Consider the following 22,946-nt stretch of genomic DNA (forward strand, 5'->3'; position numbering starts at 1 on the left):
ACAGACAATGACCCAAGCCGGGAATCGAACCTGGGTCCCTGGCGTTGTGAGGCAGCAGTGTTAACCTACTGTGCCACTGTGCCATCCCCGTGTCTGAAGGTGGGGTTATGTCCTGAAACTCTTCCCACACTGTGAGCAGCTGAACGGTGATCTGCTGCTTCCGGCTTCTTCCCACAATCTCCAACAAAGAAAGCAGCTCCCTCCGCCAGCCACCCACACAACCCGCCCAGATAGATAAAAGCAAAATACTGCGGATGCTGGAATTTCAAACAAAAACAGAAAATGCTGGAAAATCTCAGCAGGTCTGACAGCATCTGTGGCAAGCCAACGTTTTGAGTCTAGATGACCCTTCCTCAGAGCCGATTGACTGCAGGTTCAGAGATGTGGATTCAGGGTTAGGGAAACTGGGAACTTGATCCAGTGGTCTAGCGGAAGGGAGGGAAACAGCAGAGGAATCTGATCAGATTGTCTCAATCTTAGTAACGAAGAAGCTCCATGAGCTCCTCACACTTGTTGGAGGTGAGGATGGAGGAGACAGGGGAGAGGGAGAGCCCTTCAAAAAAAACTAACTTGTTTCAGAGATATTGAAGAGTTGGCATTGTATTTAATACATAGTTGATTTATTTGACATTTATTTTCAATTTCCTAAACCTAGTCTGAGAAGTCTCTCATTGGTCAGAATACGTTGCTTGTAGATCATTTCAAAGGTTTCTCCAGTGGGAACTCAGTGTCCTTTCTGCTGAAATGACACTAAGTGAATCCCATCTGTCATTCGGGGCAGCTGAATGGTCTCTCCCCAGTGAGAAGCTGCTGTTTTGTCGGGGTGGCACGATAGCACAGTGGTTAGCACTGCTGCCTCAAAACGCCAGGGACCTGGGTTCAATTCCTGGTTTGGGTCACTGTCTGTGTGGCGTTTGCACGTTCTCCCCGTGTCTGCGTGGGTTTCCTCCGGGTGCTCTGGTTTCCTCCCACATTCTGAAAGACGTGCTGGTTAGGTGCATTGACCCGAGCAGGCACCGGAGTGTGGCAACTAGGGGATTTTCACAATAACTTCATTGCAGTGTTAATGTAAGCTAACTTGTGATGAATAAACTTTACTTTTTTCTACTTTAGGAGGGTGGCTGTTGAGTGAATCCGTTCCCAAACATGGACAAAGTGAATGGTCTCTCCCCAGTGTGAGCTCGTTGGTGTCTCAACAGGTTGGATGACTGAGTGAATCTCTTCCCACACTTGGAGCAGGTGAACGGCCTTTCCCCAGTGTGACTGCGCTGGTGTGTAATGAGGTCAGATGATCGCCTGAACCCAGTCCCGCAGTGAGAGCATCTGAACGGTCTCTCGTCAGTGTGAGTACGGCGATGGGACCCCAGGTCCCAGGAACTTTTAAAGCACTGCCCACAGTCTGAGCATTTAAAAGGTCTCTCATCAGTGTGAACTTGCTGGTGTCTCTGTAGGTGGGAGGACCGAGTGAATCCCTTCCCGCACATGGAGCAGGTAAAAGGCCTCTCCCCAGTGTGAATTTGCTGGTGTGTTAGCAGGTCGGATGACCGAGTGAATCCCTTCCCACACACAGAGCAAGTGAAGAACCGCTCCCCAGTGTGAACTTGCCGATGTGTCAACAGATTGGTAGAATTAATGAATGCTTTTCCACACTCTGAGCAGGTGAACGGTCTCTCCCCAGTGTGAACTCGCTCGTGTGTCCGCAGCGTTGATGACTGAGTGAATCCCTTCCCACACTGAGGGCAGGTGAATGGCGTCTCCCGAGTGTGAATGCATCGATGAGTCTCCAGCTTAGATTGGTAATTGAATCCCTTCCCACAGTCCCCACATTTCCATGATTTTTCCTTGTTATGACTGCATTTATGTTCTAACAGGTCAGATGATTGGTTGAAGCCTCGTCCACACACAGAACATATGCAGATTCTCCCCACTGTGAATGGTGCTTTTTCCTTCCATTTTCAAAATCCAATGATATTCTGGTTAAAATGAGCGACTGTCAGATCTTGATGTAATGCTCACAGTGAGCTTCGTGACTGCAAATCCTCCTGTTCTAATCCCCTGTGAAATTGATTTAAAATAGAAAAAAGGGAATGAGAGAGAATCCACAAAAACACAAACACAGGTCATGAAATTGAGGCCAGCACTAGGAAAAAGTGACCATTAAAACTGGTGCGTTGTCATAACCCAACTGATTCACTCATGTCCTTCACGGAAGGAAACCCGCCACTTGGTCTAAAGTTTTAAAGTTTATTCATTTATGTCACAAGTAGGCTTACATTAACACTGCAATGAAGTTACTGTGAAAATCCTCTAGTTGCCACACCCGGCGCCTGTTCAGGTACACTGAAGGAAAATTTAGCATGGCCAATGCACCTAACCAGCACGTCTTTCGGACTGTGGGAGGAAACCAGAGAACCCAGAGGAAACCCACGCAGACACGGGGAGAATGTGCAGACTCCATGCAGAAAGTGACCAAAGCCAGGATTCAAACCCGGGTCCCTAGCGCTGTGAGGCAGCAGTGCTAACCACTGTGCCACCCGACCTAGAATGTAGCCTCAATGGGAGGAGGAGAGTTGGGGTGGGGGAGAGGGCCTAGGTAAGACACTCTGTCACAAAGCCGGTGCAGACTTGATGGGCTGAATAGCCTCCTTCTGCACTGTAGGGATTCTATGAATGGACTCAAGGCTGGGTGAAGCATATTTTTAACCCACACGGGAGCCAAGGGTTACCAGTGGTGTGGGTATGCAGGGCAGGGTCAGGAAAGTTGTGTGCACACAAGCCATGATCCTGCTGAATTGAAAGTATTATTGATGGACCGAATGGCCTCTTCCTGAACCTAATTCTGATGTTCCTCTGATGGAGGGACACGTGGCCATGAGCAGATGGTGACCCTGAGCCCGGGCCCGTCGCCACGTCCTGAGCCCGGGCCCGTCACCACACCCTGAACCCGGGCTCGTCACGTGCCCTGAACCCGGGCTCGTCGCCGTGCCCTGAGCCCGGGCCTGTCACCGTGCCCTGAACCCGGGCCCGTCACCGTGCCCTGAACCCGGGCCTGTCACCGCGCCCTGAACCCGGGCCCATCACCGTGCCCCGAACCCGGGCCCTGAACCCGGGCCTGTCGCCGCGCCCTGAACCTGGGCCTGTCACCGTGCCCTGAACCCGGGCCTGTCACCGCGCCCTGTGCTCAGACTGAGGAGACAATGATTTTCTCTCCTGGTAACTGGGACCCTGAAACCCCGCCCACTATCTATTGCGTCACGGGGATAGCCACGCATGCGCCCTGCTCCCTGCTGAACAAAGATGGCGGCAGCGGCACTGGGCCTGATCCCGGGAAAATCCCCACTGCGAAACACCCGGGACCCGCAGGCTCTTATTCCAGTCTTGCGGCCTACAGTGGGTGTTTGTGAAGCCTCCGCTCCCTCCCCACGCCGACTCCCGGCTCCATTCCTCCCTCCGCCCCACCGACTCTCACCACCTGAAAAAACGCGTCTCATGCACTCGGAGCAAAGTGACACCGCGCATGCGTCCCAAAAGAGCACCACGCCTGCGCACTGGACTCCTGTGGAGTGAATAGCGCACCTTCACATCCGCAACGAATGTTGGGTAATAGCAGCGCCATTGAATAATGAACCTGAGGATCAAAATAACGTCACCCAATTAAGAAAAATTACTTTAAAAAAAAATCTCACATTTTTGTGAATCGGTACTCTGTTATGTTCCATTCCTGAAAATTATTTAAACACCTGCTCTCCTCTGCGAATAAGCAGAAGTTTTTTGAACTGAAAGTTTTAAAGTTTATTTATCATACACAAGTAAGGCTTACGTTAACGTTGCAGTGAAGTTACTGTGAAACTTCCCTAGTCGCCACAGTCCGGCACCTGTTTGGTTCAATGAACCTAACCAGGACGTCTTTCAGAATATGGGAGGAAACCCTCGCAGACACGGGAGGAACATGCAAACTCCACAGTGACCCAAGCCAGAAATCGAACCTGGGGCCCTGACGCTGTGAGGCAGCAGTCCTCATCACTGTGCTACTACAGTGCTGTCCTGGCTTTCCAAACTGTTGTCCTATCTCTCCCCCCCCGCCCCCATCGTAGTGGGTCACATCTCAAACAATGACGAGACAGAGTACAGGAATGAGATAGAGAATCTGGTGAACTGGTGCAATGACAATAATCTCCCCCTCAATGTCAAGTAAACAAAGGAGATTGTCATCGACTTCAGGAAGCATAGTGGAGAACATGCCCCTGTCTACATCAACGGGGACGAAGTAGAAAGGGTCGAGATCCTCAAGTTTTTAGGTGTCCAGATCACCAACAACCTGTCCTGGTCCCCCCATGCAGACACTATAGTTAAGAAAGCCCATCAAGGCCTCTACTTTCTCAGAAGACTAAGGAGATTTGGCATGTCAGCTATGACTCTCACCAACTTTTACAGATGCACCATAGAAAGCATTCTTTCTGGTTGTATCACAGCTTGGTATGGCTCCTGCTCTGCCCAAGGATCTACAAAAGGTCGTGAATGTAGCCCAATCCATCATGCAAACTAGCCTCCCAACTATAGACTCTGTCTATACTTCCTGCTGCCTCGGCAAAGCAGCCAGCATAATTAAGGACCCAACGCACCCCGGAACAATCTCTCTTCCACTTTCTTCCGTCAGGAAAAGATACAAAAGTCTGAGGTCACGTACCATCCGACTCAAGAACAGCTTCTTCCCTGCTGCTGTCAGACTTTTGCATGGACCTACCTCGCATTAAGTTGATCTTTCTCTACACCCAAGCTATGACTGTAACACTACATTCTGCACTCTCTCCTTTCCTTCTCTATGAATGGTATGCTTTGTCTGTATAGCCGCACAAGAAACAATTCTTTTCACTGTATCCCAATAGAACATAGAACACTACAGCACAGAACAGGCCCTTCGGCCCATGATGTTGTGCCGAGCTTTATCTGAAACCAAGATCAAGCTATCCCACTCCCTATCATCCTGGTGTGCTCCATGTGCCTATCCAAAGCCGCTTAAATGTTCCTAAAGTGTCTGACTCCACTATCACTGCAGGCAGTCCATTCCACACCCCAACCACTCGCTGCGTAAAGAATCTACCTCTGATATCCTTCCTATATCTCCCACCATGAACCCTATAGTTATGCCCCCTTGTAATAGCTCCATCCACCAGAGGAAATAGTCTTTGAACGTTCACTCTATCTATCCCCTTCATCATTTCATAAACCTCTATTAAGTCTCCCCTCAGCCTCCTCCGCTCCAGAGAGAACAGCCCCAGCTCCCTGAACCTTTCCTCATAAGACCTACCCTCCAAACCAAGCAGCATCCTGGTAAATCTCCTCTGCACTCTTTCCAGCGCTTCCACATCCTTCTTATACATGAGACAAATCAAATCAAATCACCCACTGCTTCCTCACGGCAGAAAGGAAACCACTCGTTCACTAATTCAAACTCTAAGTGATTATAGATATTGCTGGTAAGAGCCCAGGATAAATTGTTATTTGTAAAGTGAAAACAGGAGTTAGTGAGGAGGGTGATGGTAATAACCAGGAAAGGTGTTTCAGAGGGGATTCCTTGGTATCCACCCAAAACACAGTCATTGTCACAGTTAAACCTTATTTAAACACTTGTCAGGACACGGACCCTGGTGTGACTGTGGTCAAAGAGACTGTACACCATAGGAAAGACTTTCCCTCATCGTTCACAGCAAATAAGGACTTACCCATCCTGCCCGATGAGAGTTTCTATCACAAAGATATCTCTAATTTTACTTGGGCCACACCTTAGAAAATAATTAATTTTGTTTATGCATCAAATTGAACAGATTTCTCTTTCCAGTCTTCAATATGTTAGATGATTACTGTTGTAGGTAAAGATACCTCTCAGTCTATTCGTAGGTCAAAATACATTGGTTTATTTTCACAATTGTGGGAGACCGTCCGGTGCCTAACACGGCCGCAGACCTCTCAGCAAATACAGGTTAAGAACATACATTTATACCCTTCCTTGCACGTCCGCAGTTTCCGAGGCCTCACAGGTTCCCAGGCTGTTGCTTGTGAACCTTGCTGCCTTGGGGTTTTCTTCACGGTTATCCCAAGGCCGTGAGTGTTGTTGTTCTCTGTGAGCACAGGTGGGGTATCTTACTAATGTACAAGGTTACAGTCTTCGCACAAACAAGTTAATTGGCATACAACAATTTATACGTAGGTACTTGTATAATGTATATCGGTACAGGCTATGAATATATATGAAGATATCATTATACGTCACAGAAGGCCGACATGTAGGTTTCCACTGTTACACAGCAAATACATAATTAAAGAATACAAAATGGTGGGTTAGCCAAATTCTTAAACAGAAAAACATACAACAGCTGTGCTCTTATCTGTTCTTGGATACATGAGCATGAAAACACCCAAACGTAAACATGAGTTCCACAGTATTTCTCACAATCCCCAAATATCACAGAATTCACTTTGACACTTTGAGTATTAGAGTTCATTAACCCATTCCCGACTTCACTCCCCCCTTTTGGTCGGGTGCCAGGTGGTCCACACATGGCCCCATGACCAATTCAGAACCACATGTTATCGGCGAATCGGCCTAGCTCCAGCTCCTTTGTCGGGGGGCCTGCCCCCTCTGCCTGTACACTTGCGCCTGCTGTTACTGTTTTGCAACAGGCGTTCAATAATGCCATACAAACACAGCAAGTAATTACAATTACAATTAATACAATCAATCCATGCACCCGGTACGCACCCACGACCCGAACCATTGCCCCAGCCATCCCAGAAGGTAATAATTGTGATATTGGTTCCCCTCATCCTGTATTGTTTTCGCCAGGTGTTTATTATGATCTGCTAAGCGAGTTATATTCTCCGAAGCATCGGGAATATACGTACAGCATTCCGAGCCAACTATGTTCCACCTTGGGAGGCTAGCACATAATCGAGTGCCAATCGGTTCTGTAATGCCACAGTCTGAATAGCTACGACCACTGCTGATGTTTCAGAGACGGCCGTGCTCACCTCCTCGAACCCGTCCTTAGTCTCATTCGCAATTCCCTTTAGGGTCGAGGCCATCCATATAAGTTCCTGTGCTGCCTTTGCTGTCCCATAAAGTGGGTAGGCTATCATGAAGAACCGTTCTGTCTCACAAATGGCTCGCTTAGCCCCAAGGGTGTTGGGGCCTCCAGCGGGTGTTTGTGAATCCCCCCCGCCCACCTCCCAGGGTTTCCTTCCTTCCCAGAGATCAGAGTCCTCATTGATTTGAGGCCAAAGTGTAACCTCTTATTTATTGTCCCCCTCCCCCATCCTCTGATGTGAACCATCCTCCAGTGGCTGAGCCAGGATGGGGCCGTTAACCTGGGCCTGTTCCCGGGAGGGAGGGAGAGAGAAGCCCCGCAGCTGCAAACCAGGGAGCTGACAATGATTCTGAAGGGTTTGCGGATCCACAAAGTGTTTCCAAATCCTCCCAGCCACCGCCTAACGCTGACTCCGCTTCTCCGGGACAAACAAGCGCCAAGGCCAGCAATGACACTGCGCATGCTCCACATCACAATGCCCGGGGACTGATTGACGGCAGCTCCGGACCAATAGGAAGAGGGGGCGGGGCTGGAGGACAGAGCGGGAGTGGCTGATCCTCCAACCAATCAGAGTGAATGAGGGGCGGGGCCAGAAGCATGCGCAGTGTGGGTAATGGCGCGGACGGTCGGTTTTAATTTGGAAGCGCGATCAATACGAGGTAGAGGGCGGCGTGCGGGGAATGATAAATGTGGCGGGTGGGTGGAGAGGCTTTGTAAACATGTTGTTCAATCCCAAACCCCGGAAATGAACTTCCCGGTCCCCCCCCTTTGTACCAAATGGAGCGGCAGCTTGTAGTGTTAGACCCGGGCTGACTGCCGCCATTGAGGCTGCATGTGGGAGGCCGGCAGGGATTGTGATCGGAGAGTGAAGCCCTGACGTCACAATGGAATGGGTGGGGGTGTGATGTCACAATGGAATGGGCGATGGTGTGATGTCACAATGGAATGGGCGATGGTGTGACGTCACAATGGAATGGGTGAGGGTGTGATGTCACAATGGAATGGGTGATGGTGTGACGTCACAATGGAATGGGTGAGGGTGGGACGTCACAATGGAATGGGTGAGGGTGGGACGTCACAATGGAATGGGTGAGGGTGGGACGTCACAATGGAATGGGTGAGGGTGGGACGTCACAATGGAATGGGTGAGGGTGGGACGTCACAATGGAAATGCGAGAGGGTGTGACATCACAATGGAATGGGTGATAGTGTGACGTCACAATGGAATGGGTGAGGGTTCCAGATGAGCTGAGACTGGGCTGGAGTCGGGCGATGGCACTGACATGTGGCCCGGTGGCACAGTGGTTAGTGCAGCTGCCTAACAGCGCCAGGGACCCGGGTTCAATTCCAGCCTCGGGTCGCTGTCTGTGCAGAGTTTCTACATTCTCCCCGTGTCTGTGTGGGTTTCCTCCGGGTGTTCCGGTTTCCTTCCACAGTCCAAAGATGTGCCGGTTAGACGGATTGGCCATGATAAATTGCCGCTTGGTATCAGGGGGATTAACAGGTAAATATGTGGATAGGGCCTGGATGGGATTTTTGTCGGTGCAGGCTCGATGGGCTGAATGGCCTCCTTCAACACTGTATTTTATTAATCATTATTGTTAATTAATTACTATCAATGCTTCTATGAATGAAGGTGGTCTTGATGATGATGTGGACATGTGGCTGGAAGCTCATCTTGGGATGAACTATTTCACCCTGGTTGTCAACAGTGTGGTTCAGCCTCAGACAGTTGCCAGGTGGAGAGATAAAGTTGTTGGCGAGGGAGTGGAGTTTGTAGTGGGGACTGAACACAATGGGTTCAGTCTTCCCAGTATTTGTATGAAATAAATTTCTGTTCTTTCAGTACTGGATGTCAGACAAGTCAGGATGGTGTGTGAGTTGGAGAGGAACTTGGAGCTGATCATGTTCACAGGGTTTGGAAATTCTGTCAAAGTTCCTGTTGAGTTGTAGATGTATAAAATCTCTCTCCTCACCTCCGGCCTCTCCTACTTCTCTCTGTTTCCACTCAGGGTGGAGATGCCAGCGTTGGACTGGGGTAAGCACAGTAAGAAGTCTCACAACACCATGTTAAAATCCAACAGGTTAATTTGGTAGAATAAGCCACAGGCTTTCGGAGCACTGCTCCTTCATCAGGTGAGTGAGAGTTCTGTTCACAAACAGGGCACAGAGACACGAACTCAATTTACAAGATAAGATAATGGTTGGAATGTGAGTCTTTACAGGTAATTAAGTCTTAAATGTACTGACAATGTGAGTGGAGAGAGGGTTAAGCACAGGTTAAAGAGATGTGTATTGTCTCCAGCCAGGACAGTTAGTGAGATTTTGCAAGCCCAGGCAAGTCGTGGGGGTTACAGTTAGTGTGAGATGAACTCAAGATCCTGGTTGAGGCCGTCCTCATGTGATTGACAGATCCATGCTCACTGCTTCCTGCCCTGGACGCAGAGAGCTGAAAATTTCCATGCAGGCTGCCAGACAGATAGATGTCCACATTACTGGAGTAAAAATGTGTGGAATATACAGACCAAATTCACTTCATTCCCTACAGTTGCTGCAAGTCCCCAATTTCCCCCAGAATGAGGAAAGAAATGGAAAGGGGGAAACATTGATTTCCTCCCAGATGTTGGACAGAGGAGTAAGTTTCAATCTGAAGCTCATTGGACAACGTCCACAATGCCTGAATCAGCCAATAGGAATCACTCTGCTCCGTGTTCATGTCTCCGGGTTCCAGTGCGCAGGCCCGGGCGCGCGGACCCGGGAGCCCCGCCCCCACCCATTGTTCCCCTCCCCCTGCACCACATCGAGCCAAGATTTCCAGGCAACCGGCTGGCAGCTCCGGCCAGAGCGAGAAGCTGATCAGTGATCTCCCCCTCCCCGGGACTGTAAATGTGCGAGGGAGAGGGGAAGCTGTGCATGTGCAGGGGAGAACCCACCCTCTGATCTTCATGCTGAGGTGTTGACCAATGGGAAGAGTTGGAGGACCGGAAGGACTCTGGTCCTCCAGCCAATCAGAGCGTGGGCTTTGTGTGAATGAAGATTGATCTTCAGACAGACTCAAACCTCCTCCTGTCTCAAACATTGGAGTTTGTTTCTGTAGTGAAGTGGCTTCACGTTCGCCTGAAACGCAGAAGTCCCCGGGTCAGAACCGGGCAGAAACTTGGACTTGTTTCTCTGATACATCTGTGAGTAACACACTTTCTTTTTCCACCACAGTTTGTTCACAGGTTTTTGGCTTCCTGCAGGGAGGAAGGGAAGGGGGAAGGGAAGGGGGAAGGAAGGTGGGAGGTGAACTGTTGCCTGCCTGCCTGCTGCCTGGCCTGCCTGCCTCTGGAGGGTGTGCTCTCCCCGGAGGGAGGGAGGAAGAGAGGACGAGGAGTGACTGGAGAGGAGGGGGGGGCGAAGCCATTTCAGACTGTCTATTTTTTCCATCTGCAGTGGGGGGGTGAAGATAACAGACTTTAACTGTTTGCGCCCGACAGGGCCCCAAGACCCAAGTCCCCCACCCACTGCTGCTGACCCCAACACCGGCACCCCCTCCCCTCCTGACTGGGGCACCGGCCCCCCCTCCGTGCCTTGTCCCTCGTCTCCCTCCTGCTCCTGACCTCCTCTCTCACTCCAGGGAGAGAGCACCTGGACCCCCATCCACCTACCCTCCCTTATTTTTCCCTCCTCTTATACGTCGTGCCGTGCATCTGGGCAGTCTCGGGGTGGGCGTAGCACTCCCTTGATTACTATGGCGGCATCGCCAGTGTCGCCGGTGGCAGAGCCTTCTCAGCCCACTTATGCGGGCGTGACGGCTACCAGAGCCCCCGCCGCTCCCAAGGCCCTGCCGCCATTCTCTCTGATCACCAGACAGCTCGGGGTGAAGTGCTACGCCCACCCCGACATGTCCATCGAGGCCTGTGTCAAGGCAATGGCTGGGGTTGTCGGCCCCTCAGCCATTGTCGCGGCCTCGAAGATGTACGGCCGGGCCGTATTTTTCCTGAAGGCCGAGCGGGCGGTCCACCTCGCCCTGGAGAGGGGGCTCACGGTGGGCGGGACGTTCCTGGCGGTGGACCCATTGGAGGCCACCGCCCATAAGATCATGTTATCGAACGTCCCGCCCTTCCTACTGAGTGAGCTCCTCCTCCCCCACCTCCATCTACTGGGGGAGGTCAGGTCCGGGGTGCAGCCGATCCCGCTCGGCCTCCGGGACCCCTCCCTCCGCCACATATACTCCTTCCGGCGCCAGGTTTTTGTCCGCCTGGCCCGGGAGGAGGAACTGGAGGAAGGGTTCAATGTCCCCCACGAGGGGACCACTTACCGGGTCTTTTGGTCCGCGGACGGTGTGCGGTGCCATGCCTGTAAGGAGGTGGGGCACGTGAGGAAAAACTGCCCCGTCTCCAAGGCCGCCGACCACCAACCCAAGGCGGCCGCAGCTGGCACCGCAGCCCCCTCTCCCCCCAAGCGAGTACCATCTGCCCCCCCGCGAGGGGAGGCCACGCCGGCAGCAGCTGCCACCTCAGCTGCCGGCGGGGGGAGAGTGGAGCCTCCGCGTGGCCAGAAGGCCCAGAAGGGCACGACAAAAAAGAAGGGGGTACCGGAACCCCGGCCCCCAAGAAAGACACCCCAACCACCCCGGCAGCCGGCTCGGGGACTACCTCAGTCTCCACCTGCACCCCCCCCCCCCCATCTGCCGGGCCCATGGGCTCTCCGGGGCCGCAGATGCCCAGGATCATGGGCCCGAGCATGGGGAGGGGGGTTAGCGACCCCGAGCCGTCAAAACTGGCGACGCCGCCACCTCGGGGGGACGTGACGGGGGAGCAGGGGGGGGTGCGGCAAGGCGAAGAGGGGCCTCACTTGCCCGAGAGCAGGTTAACAAAAAGAGGCAGGGCCCCTCGGGCACCGTAGAGTTCGAGGTCTGCGTGCCCCTCCCCCCTTGTGAATCATCTCCTGCCGTGCCCCCACCTGTCTTTGTGCCTTGTCCCCTGAAAAAAGGGGGCAAGGCACCCTATAAATCGAAACGTGTGCTGCCTCAGTCCCCCGACGAGGAGTCTCCGGGGCCGGGTGGCAGCGGGGCCCCCGCGGCTCTGTTCCACCCGGTCGATTACAACCTGGACTTCTTCTTTAGCATGTCAGGGGACTGGGGCAACACCCCAATGTTCGTGTCCCTATCATCAGGTGGTCCACGGGAGGAGGCCAAGTGGGTGACGGCCAGGAAGGGTAAAGCTCGGGTGATTGAGAGCACCCCGGTGGATGTGCCCCCACACAACAAGTACTCCTGCCTGAGTACTGTTGGGAGGGACAGCCCGCCTGGGGGAAGCAGCAGTGACCGTGTCTCCGGGGTGGAGTCCGGCCCTGTAACTCAGAGGGCTAAAGAAAAGAGGGGAAGGCAGTATTAATCGGGGACTCGGCAGTCAGGGGGACGGACAGGCGATTTTGCGGAGGCAGGCGGGAGTCTCGGATGGTGGTCTGCCTCCCTGGGGCCGGGATCCAGGATGTCGCTGGGCGAATCCCAGAAATCCTGAGGTGGGAGGGAGAGGAGCCGGAGGTAGCGGTACATATTGGTACCGCTGATGTGGGAAGGAAGGGGGAAGGGGTCATGAAAAGGGAGTATCGGGAATTAGGGAGACAGCTGAGAAGGAGGAAAGCAAAGGTAGTAATCTCAGGATTGCTGCCTGTGCCACGGGAAGGTGAGGGCAGGAATGGAGTGAGGTGGAGGATGAATGTGTGGCTGAGGGACTGGTGTAGGGGGCAGGGATTCAGGTTCCTGGACCATTGGGACCTCTTTAGGGGCAAGTGTGACCTGTACACAAAAAACGGGTGGCACTTGAATCCCAGGGGGACCAATATCCTGGCAGGAAGGTTGGCGAAGGCGACTGGGGAGAGTTTAAACTCGATAGGTTGGGGGGAGGGGATCAGAGTGAGGAAGGTCGCTCGCAAACAGAGAAGGGTTAAAGAGGGTGGATGGACAGGGAATTAAGGGGAGAGCTCAGACCATAGGATTGAGATGTGTTTACTTTAATGCCAGGAGTATAGTGAATAAAGGGGATGAGCTCAGAGCGTGGATCGATGCCTGGAAGTATGATGTGGTGGCCATTACGGAGACTTGGATGTCTCAGGGACAGGACTGGATACTCCAGGTGCCGGGATTCAGATGTTTCAGGAAGGACAGGGAGGGAGGCAAGAGAGGGGGTGGAGTGGCACTGCTGATCAGGGATAGTGTCACAGCTGTAGAGAAGGTGTATGCTGTGGAGGGATTGTCCACCGAGTCTCTGTGGGTGGAGGTACAGAGTGCAAAGGGGCCGGTCACTTTGCTGGGAGTTTTCTACAGGCCGCCTAATAGTAACAGGGAGGTGGAGGAGCAGATAGGGTAACAGATCCTGGAGAGATGCAGTAATAGCAGAGTTGTTGTGATGGGAGACTTTAATTTCCCAAACATAGATTGGAATATCCCGAGGGTAAGGGGATTGGATGGGAAAGAGTTCATTAGGTGTGTTCAGGAGGGTTTCCTGACACAGCATGTGGACAAGCCTACAAGAGGAGAGGCTGTACTTGATCTGATACTGACCAATGAACCTGGACAGGTGTCAGATCTCTCAGTGGGAGAGCATCTTGGGGATAGCGGTCATAACTATCTCCTTTAGGCTTGCATTAGAAAAAACGAGAGGATCAGGCAAGCCAGGAAAGTGTTTATATGGAGTAAGGGGAAATATGAAGACATTAGACAGCAAATTAGAGGAGTAAATTGGAAGGAGGTATTCTCAGGGAAATGTACTGAAGAGAGGTGGCAGTTTTTCAAGGAATGCCTGTCTAGAGTTCTACAGAACAATGTTCCGAGCAGACGGGGAGGTGTTGGTCAGTTAAAGGAACCGTGGTGCACGAAAGCTGTGCGGGACCTAGTCGAGAAGAAAAGGAAAGCGTACAAAAGACTCAGAGCTTGGCAAAGATAGGGATTTAGAAGAGTATACGACTTGTCGGAAGGGACTAAAGAAGGAAATTAGGAGAGCCAGAATGGGTCACGAGAAGGCCCTGGCAGGTAGGATTAAGGAGAACCCCAAGGCATTCTATAAATATGTGAAGAGTAAAAGGATGAGACGTGATGGAATAGGGCCTATAAAAGGTGAAGGCGGGAAAGTCTGTACGGAACCAGTAGAAATGGCAGAGGTGCTCAATTAGTATTTTGCCTCTGTTTTCACAGAGGAGAAGGACCTGGGTGGATGTACTGCGGGCTTGTGGTGGACTGAAAAGATTGAGTATGTGGACTTTAAGAAAGAGGTTGTGCTGGAATCTTTGAATGGCATCAAGATAGATAAGTCGCCGGGTCCGGATGGGATGTACCCCAGGTTACTCGGCCTGGGGAGGTTTGTTGCTGGCTTTAAAAAGGGATTGCCTTGGAGGTTTCAGCCTCACTGTTCCACAGAGAGAGCTGAGGGTAAGAGAGAGTGTTTTTTAGTGGAGATTTATTTTTTTTTTCAGTTAATTTTGTGCGTAAAATCGGAGGGTTTTTTTTTCAAAACCGGAAGTAGGCCTGGGGAGGTTTGTTGCTGGCTTTAAAAGGCAGGCAGCACTTACGAGCGGGCAGTGGAGCAAGTGAAGCAGAGTGGGAGCTGTCAGGGCTTTGGCTCAGAGGGCTTAGGCGGTAAGGGCGAGGCAGGGCAAGTTATTTTTATCCAAACCTATACAGGAAAAGGGTAACTATGAATGATAGGCCAGTTCTGTGCTTCCGCTGTGGGATGTGGGAGTTCCTGGAAACACCTAGCCTCCCGGAGGACCACATTTGTGCCAGGTGCGTGGAACTGCAGCTCCTGAGGGACCGTGTCACGGAACTGGAGCTGCAGATTGCTGACCTTGGTCTAGTCAGGGAGAATGAGAGAATAATTGACACGAGTTACAGGGAACTAGTTACACCGGGGCATCGGGAGGAAGACATGTGGGTCACAGTTAGGAGGAGTAAAGGTCAGAAGGGTAATGTACCAGAGAGTACTCCAGTGGCTGTCTCTCATAATAGGAAGGGCTCGGCGACAGGTGTGAGAGGGGAGGGGAGTGAGCAATTAGTGGAGGGGTCACCCGTGGTTGTCCCCCTCCAAAACAAGCATATTGTTTTGGATAGTGTGGAGGAGGATGACTCTCCAGGGGTAAGCCACAGTGACCAGGTCACTGGCAGAGTCAGGCTCTGTGGCCCAGAAAGGAAAGAGAGGGGTTAGGAGAGAAATAGTGGTGGGGGATGCGTCGGTTAGAGGCACGGACAGGCGATTCTGTGGGTGCAAACGGGACTCCAGGATGGTAGTCTGCCTACCTGGTGCTGGGGTACTGGATGTCTCCAAGCGGATAGGAGGCATCTTAAAAAGCGGAAGATAAAGAAACGGATGTCATTGTACACATTGGTGCAAATGACGTAGATAGGAAGAGCAGGGGGATCCTACGAGAGCAATTCAGGGAGTTGGGAAATAGACTAAAAAGTAGGGCCTCCAGGGTGGCCATCTCTGGGCTGCTCCCAATGCCTCATGCCAGTGAGGCTAAGAATAGGGAGTTAGTACAATTGAATGCTTGGCTAAAGGACTGGTCCAGGAGGGAGGGCTTCATTTTCCTAGTTCAATGGGAAGTTTTCAGGAGAGGATGGCACCTGTACAAGGAGGACGGGTCACAACTAAGTTGGAAGGGCACGAATATCCTGGCTGGGAGTTTTGCTAGTGCAGTTCGGGGGGGTTTAAACTAGTATGGCAGGGGGGTGGGGATCAAAATATTAGGTCTACAAGTGTAGAGGCTGGGGACGAGATTGGGGCTGGGACAAGGCTGGCAAAGAAGAAGTGCACTCTGGGGGAGGATGACCTCACTGGGCCTGGAGGTCTGGAGTGCTTATACTTCAATGCAAGGAGCGTAGCAGGTAAGACAGACGAACTGAGGGCCTTAATGCTCACGAGGAATTTGGATGTGGTTGCGGTGACAGAGACTTGGTTGAAAGAGGGACAGGACTGGCAGCTGAACATTCCGGGCTACAAGTGTTTTAGGTGAGACAGAGGAGGGGCCAAAAGAGGTGGGGGAGTAGCAGTATTAGTTGGAGAGCATATTACAGCGGTGCAGAGGGAGGACAATTCAGAGGGGTTGTGTAACAAGTCACTCTGGGTGGAGCTTAGAAACAGGAAGGGTGCAGTCACTATGTTGGGAGTATACTACAGGCCCCCCAACAGCCCAAGGGAAGTGGGAGTTCGGATATGTCAGGAGATACTGGATAGGTGCAGGAAAAATAGGGTTGTTGTAGTGACTTCAATTTCCCTGGTATAGACTGGAAATCGCTGAGAGCAGGGACTCTGAATGGGGAGGAATTTGTGAAATGCGTACAGGAGAGTTCTTTGGAACAATATGGCAGGGGGGTGGGGATCGACCTCTTTGTTTGACTGGGGGAGAGAGTCTTAGCAGGAGTGCTGAGAGTAAGCAAAGAAGTGATTTAATTATTCATTTAAGGGTATTCCTAGTATATTTCGCGGGCTTTTTTCAGGGTTTTGAATTGAGGAAGTGAGGTCAGCTGAAGGGGATTCTGGGAGGTTGAGTCTTAGTATAAAAGGCAGTTACCTGGGGGGTTCGCAGGGAGCATAAAAAGCCGGCTGCACTATACAGTGGGCAGCGTCGGGAGCGGGCAGTGGAGTGAGTGGGTAGCAGAGTGTGCACTATAAGGGCTTTGGCTCACAGGGCTTAGGCTGAAAGGGCGAGGCAAGGCTAGTTATTTTTTTACCCAACCCTATAAAGAATAAGGGCAGGTATGAGTGATCGGCCAGTTCAGTGCTTCCGATGTGGGATGTGGGAGTTCCTGCAAACACCTAGCTTCCCAGAGGTTCACATATGTGCCAGGTGCGTGGAACTGCAGCTCTTGAGGGACCGTGTCATGGAACTGGAGCTGCAGATCGCTGACCTTAGTCTAGTCAGGGAAAATGGGAGAAAAATTGACAGGAGTTATAGGCAACTAGTTACACCGGGGCATCGGGAGGAAGACACGTGGGTCACAGTTAGGAGGAGTAAAGGGCAGAAGGGTAAAGTACAAGGGAGGACTCCAGTGGTGGTCTCTCAAAATAGGAAGGGCTTGGTGACAGGTGTGAGAGGGGAGGGGAGTGAACAGTTAGAAGAGGTGTCACCTGTGGTTGTCCCACTCCAAAACAGGTACATTGTTTTATAGTGTGGAGGAGTGTGCCTCTCCAGGGGTAAGACACAGTGACCAGGTCACTGGCACACAGTCAGGCTCTGTGGCCCGGAAAGGGAAGAGAGGGGTTAGGAGAGCGATAGTGGTGGGGGATGCATCAGTTAGAGGCACAGACAGGCGATTCTGTGGGGGTGAACAGGACTCCAGGATGGTAGTCTGCCTACCTGGTGCTGGGGTCACGGATGTCTCCAAGCAGATAGGAGGCATATTAAAAGGGGAAGATAATGAAACGGATGTCATTATACACATTGGTGGAAATGACGTAGATAGGAAGAGTAGGGGGATCCTAAGAGAGCAATTCAGGGAGTTGGGAAATAGGTTAAAAAGTAGGGTCACTAGGGTGGCCATCTCTGGGCTGCTCCCAATGCCTCGTGCCAGTGAGGCTAAGAATAGGGAGTTGGTACAAATGAATGCCTGGCTAAAGGACTGGTCCAGGAGGGAGGGCTTCATTTTCATAGATCAATGGGAGGTTTTCAGGAGAGGATGGCACCTGTACAAGAGGGAGGGGTCACAACTAAGTTGGAAGGGCACAAATATCCTGGCTGGGAGCTTTGCTAGTGCAGTTCGGGGGGGTTTAAACTAGTATGGCAGGGGGGTGGGGATCAAACTATTAGGTCTATAAGTGTGGAGGCTGGGGACGAGCTTGGGGCTGGGACAAGGCTGGCAAAGAAGAAGAGCACTCTGGGGGAGGATGACCTCACTGGGCCTGGAGGTCTGGAGTGCTTATACTTCAATGCAAGGAGCGTAGCAGGTAAGACAGACGAACTTGGGGCCTTAATGCGCACGAGGAATTTGGATGTGGTTGCAGTGACAGAGACTTGGTTGAAAGAGGGACAGGACTGGCAGCTGAATATTCCAGGGTACAAGTGTTTTAGGCGAGACAGAGGAGGGGCCAAAAGAGGTGGGGAGTAGCGGTATTAGTTGGAGAGCATATTACAGCGGTGCAGAGGGAGGACAATTCAGAGGGGTCGTGTAACGAGTCACTCTGGGTGGAGCTTAGAAACAGGAAAGGCGCAGTCACTATGTTGGGGGTGTACTACAGGCCCCCCAACAGCCCAAGGGAAGTGGAAGAATGGATATGTCAGGAGATACTGGATAGGTGCAGGAAAAATAGGGTTGTTGTAGTGGGAGACTTCAATTTCCCTGGTATAGACTGGAAATCGCTGAGGACAGGTACTCTGGATGGGGAGGAATTTGTAAAATGTGTACTGGAGGGTTCGTTGGAACAATATGTAAACAGCCCGACTAGAGAGGGGGCTATACTGGACCTGGTACTGGGGAATGAGCCCGGTCAGGTCTTCAAAGTTTTGGTAGGGGAACATGTGGCAAATAGTGACCACAATTCTGTTAGCTTTAGGATAGTGATGGAAAAGGATGAGTGGTGTCCCAAGGGTAAGGTGTTGGATTGGGGGAAGGCTAACTTTAGTGGGATTATGCAGAAATTGGCAGCTGTTGATTGGGAGAGGCTGTTTGAGGATAAATCCACATCTGGCATGTGGGAGTCTTTTAAGGAACAGTTGTTAGGGCCACAGGACAGGCATGTGCCTGTAAAAAAGGATAGGATTCGAGAACTGTGGATAACCAGGGAAATTGAGGGACTGGTCAAAAAGAAAAGAGGCGCATGTTAGGTCCAGGCAGCTAAAAACGGAGGGAGCTCTGGAGGAGTACAAAGAAAGTAGGAAAGAACTCAAACGGGGAATTAGAAGAGCAAAAAGGGGTCACGAAATGTCCTTGGCAGACAGGATTAAGGAGAATCCAAAGGCATTTTATTCATACGTTAGGAACAAAAGGGTTGTCAGGGGAAAAAAAAAAATCAGACCTCAGGGACAAAAGTGGGGAATTATGCTTGGAGCCCAAAGAAGTAGGGGAGATCCTAAATGAATACTTTGCGTCGGTATTCACAATGGAGGGGGATGTGTTGACTGGGAGTGTCTCAGAGGGGAGTGTTGAACCGTTGGAGAAAATCTCCATTACAAGGGAGGAAGTGTTAGGTTTGTTAGAGAATATAAAGACTGACAAATCCCCAGGGCCTGATGGAATCTATCCAAGGCTGCTCAGGGAGACGAGAGATGAAATTGCTGGGCCTCTGACGCAAATCTTTGTCTCGTCACTGGGCACAGGCGAGGTCCCAGAGGATTGGAGGATAGCTAATGTGGTCCCGTTAGTTAACCCGGGTAATTATAGGCCGGTGAGCTTGACGTCCGTGGTGGGGAAGTTGTTGGAGAAGATTCTTAGAGATAGGATGTATGCGCATTTAGAAAGGAATAAACTCATTAACGATAGTCAGCATGGTTTTGAGAGAAGGAGGTCATGCCTCACTAACCTGGTGGAGTTTTTTGAAGAAGTGACCAGAATGGTTGACGAGGGAAGGGCCGTGGATGCCATCTATATGGACTTTAGTAAAGCATTTGACAAAGTCCCTCATGGTAGGTTGGTGAAAAAGGTTGGATCTCATGGGATAAAGGGGGAGGTGGTTGGATGGGTGGAGAACTGGCTTGGTCACAGAAGACAGAGGGTGGTAGTGGAAGGGTCTTTTTCCGGCTGGAGGCCTGTGACTAGTGGTGTTCCGCAGGGCTCTGTATTGGGACCTCTGCTGTTTGTGATTTATATAAACGATCTGGAAGAAGGTGTAACTAGGGTGATCAGTAAGTTTGTGGACGACACAAAATTGGCAGGACTTGCAGATAGTGAGGAGCATTGTCAGAGGCTACAGAAGGATATAGATAGGCTGGAAATTTGGGCAAAGAAATGGCAGATGGAGTTCAATCCTGATGAATGCGAAGTGATGCATTTTGGTAGAAATAATGTAAGGAGGAGCTATACGATAAATGGCAGAACCATAAAGGGTGTAGATATGCAGAGGGACCTGGGTGTGCAAGTCCACAGATAAGACCATAAGACCATAAGACATAGGAGCGGAAGTAAGGCCATTCGGCCCATCGAGTCCACTCCACCATTCAATCATGGTTGATTTCAACTCCATTTACCCGCTCCATTTACCAGTGACGTCACTGGTGGAGAAGGTGGTGAAGAAGGCATATGGCAAGTTGGGGTCTGATGTTGCAGATGTATAGAACGTTGGTTCGGCTGCATTTTGAATAATGTGTCCAGTTCTGGTCGCCACACTACCAGAAGGACATGGAGGCTTTGGAGAGAGTACAGAGGAGGTTTACCAGGATGTTGCTTGGTATGGAGGGGCTTAGTTATGAGGAGAGATTGGGTAAACTGGGGTTGTTCTCCCTGGAAAGATGGAGGATGAGGGGAGACTTAATAGAGGTGTATAACATTATGAAAAGGCATAGATAGGGTAAACGCTGGGAAGCTTTTCCCCAGGTCGGTGGTGACGTTCACGAGGGGTCATAGGTTCAAGGTGAAGGGGGGGGGCGGTTTAACACAGATATCAGAAGGACATATTTTACAGAGGGTGGTGGGGGCCTGGAATGCACTGCTAGGCAAGGTGGTGGAGGCAGACACACTGGTAACGTTTAAGACTTATCTAGATAGCCACATGAACGGAGTGGGAATGGAGGGATACAAAAGAATGGTCTAGTTTGGACCAGGGAGCGGCACGGGCTTGGGGGGCCGAAGGGCCTGTTCTTGTGCTGTATTGTTCTTTGTTCTGTGGGAGACGAGGGAAGAGATTGCAGAGCCTCTGGCGATGATCTTTGCGTCGTCGATGGAGACGGGAGAGGTGCCGGGAGAGGTGCCGGAGGATTGCAGATGTGGTTCCTATTTTCAAGGGGAATAGGGATAGCCCAGCTAATTACCGACCGGTGAGTCTAACCTGGCTGTTCACTGGAAAACTCATTCGGTTGTGTGTGTGTCTGTGCTTTTCCGCGGGGCTGGCCATCCGGCACACGGCCAAAGCCGTCCCAGACCTTAGGACGGTTGTGCTCGGCCCCGAAACTGCACGCAAACTCGAGGCGGCGCAGGCGTGCGGTGGGATCCCGCCCGAGCGTTGGCCAGCCTTGTTGCCGCCAGGTGGCGGAGGTCCCCGCTGGAGGTCCCTCTACGGAGGGATCTCCCCCAATTACGTCGGGGACCTGGGGTGGAGGGTGATGCATGCAGCAGTTCCGCACAACCGTAGGATTCACTGGTTCACGGGCTCCGAAGACTGCCCTTTCTGTGGCCTTGTGGACTCCGTGGACCATGTCTATGTTGTGTGTCTTAGGCTGCACTCCCTTTATGTTTTCCTGAAGAACCTTTTATTGATGTTCTGTTTGCACTTCAGTCCCACGCTCCTGATCTACAGACACCTGGTGCGGGGAGGGGAGGGTCGGGTAGGCGACCTCCTCGTGAACCTGCTCCTGGGCCTGGCGAAACGCGCCATTTACCGGTCCAGGCAGCGGGCGATCGAGGGGGCCGTCCATCCTGACTGTCTTCCCCTCTACCGCGGCTACGTTCGCAGCCAGGTGTCCCTGGAGAGGGAGCATGCGGTGTCCACGGGCGAGGTTGACACCTTCCGCGCCCGTTGGGCACCGCAGGGGTTGGGGTGCGTTATTGACCCTAATAATCACATTTTAATTTGATGTTTAAGTTTCCTTTGTATTTTGATTTCTGTTCGGGCTGTTCCCCCTCCTTCTGGGGAGCTGCCCCTTTTACTTTGTCCTGATTTAACCCGAGTTTGTTTATTTGGTTTGACCTAAAAAGAGGCCAACATCTGTGAGTAACACACTTTAGAGCTTGCTTGCTGGAGACGCCCGTTTTCTATCGTTTCTGCCGATTTGTTGGCTTCCTGCAAGAAGGAGGGAGGAAGGGGGAGGAAGGTGAGCTATCGCCTGCCTGCCATCTGCTGGAGGGTGCTCTCTCCCTGGAGGGAGAGGGGGAAAGAGGACACGGAGACACTTTCTTTCTTTACTTTTTTCCACCGACGGGAGGGAAGACTGCACAGCCTCCTCATATCAACATCAGGGGACTGAGTGGGGCTGATGCCCTCATCAGAAGGTCAGTGCCTGAAAGGGAGGTTTGCGGGGGGGAGAAAATTTAGACTGTTTTCCATCTGCAGTGGGTGGGTGGGGAGGGGGTGAAGACACCCTGGACTTAGTTTGCGCCCAAGAGAGTTGGAAGAGTAAAGTCCCCCCACCCACTGCTGCTGCCCCCAACACCGACACCCACCCCCCCTCCCCCCTCCTTCCTCCTGACTGGGGCACCGGCCTTCCTCAGTGCCCTGTCCCTCCTCAGTGCCCTGTCCCTCGGGTGCGATCTACACCTGCGTCCTTGCAGATTGCCACTTTACTGAAACCCGGGAATGGCGGTGATCCGCTTTGCTCCCAAAACAGGTGCAATGGCGATTTAAATTGAATTAATGAACTGCCCGCCCAACTTTCAGCATTTCCCCCTTTACCACCGCGTTTGCCAATCCGGAACCGCGCCGTAATGGACCTGCTCAATAAAAGTCTGAATCGGGGCTCCAGCTTCTGAAGAGTGCGTTCAGTGTTTCCAACGGCTCTCTGACTCAGATCAGTGGTGTGGGGGGGGGGGGGGGGGGGGGGCGGGGGAGAGGAGGGTCAGATCATTCTCTGGTTGGGGGGGGGGGGGGTGGAGGAGGAGGACGATCGGTCTGGGTAACGGGGTGGTGGGGGGGGGGGGGGGGGGAGGGTGTTTGATTCTTTACTCAGGAGAGTGGTTGGGGTGTGGAATGGACTACCTGCTGTGCTAGTGGAGTCGGACACTTTAGGAACTTTCAA

General features: G+C 51.9%; 1 protein-coding gene across 1 annotated transcript in view; it reads right to left on the minus strand.

Moving 5' to 3' along the window:
- Positions 1–599: 599 nt before the first annotated feature.
- LOC144486983 (uncharacterized) overlaps positions 600–22,946 on the minus strand; it is a 46,812-nt gene continuing 24,465 nt past the window's right edge. Inside the window, exons 2-4 of the mRNA XM_078205024.1 lie at positions 5,724–5,783; positions 3,577–3,628; positions 600–1,916 (exon numbers count right to left, since the gene is read on the minus strand). Of these exons, the coding sequence (XP_078061150.1) occupies positions 1,110–1,916; positions 3,577–3,628; positions 5,724–5,783 (919 nt within the window). The 3' untranslated portion in view covers positions 600–1,109. The remainder of the gene's footprint in view (positions 1,917–3,576; positions 3,629–5,723; positions 5,784–22,946) is intronic.

Source organism: Mustelus asterias, unplaced genomic scaffold (assembly GCF_964213995.1).
Source record: "Mustelus asterias unplaced genomic scaffold, sMusAst1.hap1.1 HAP1_SCAFFOLD_548, whole genome shotgun sequence".
Lineage (NCBI taxonomy): Eukaryota > Metazoa > Chordata > Chondrichthyes > Carcharhiniformes > Triakidae > Mustelus > Mustelus asterias.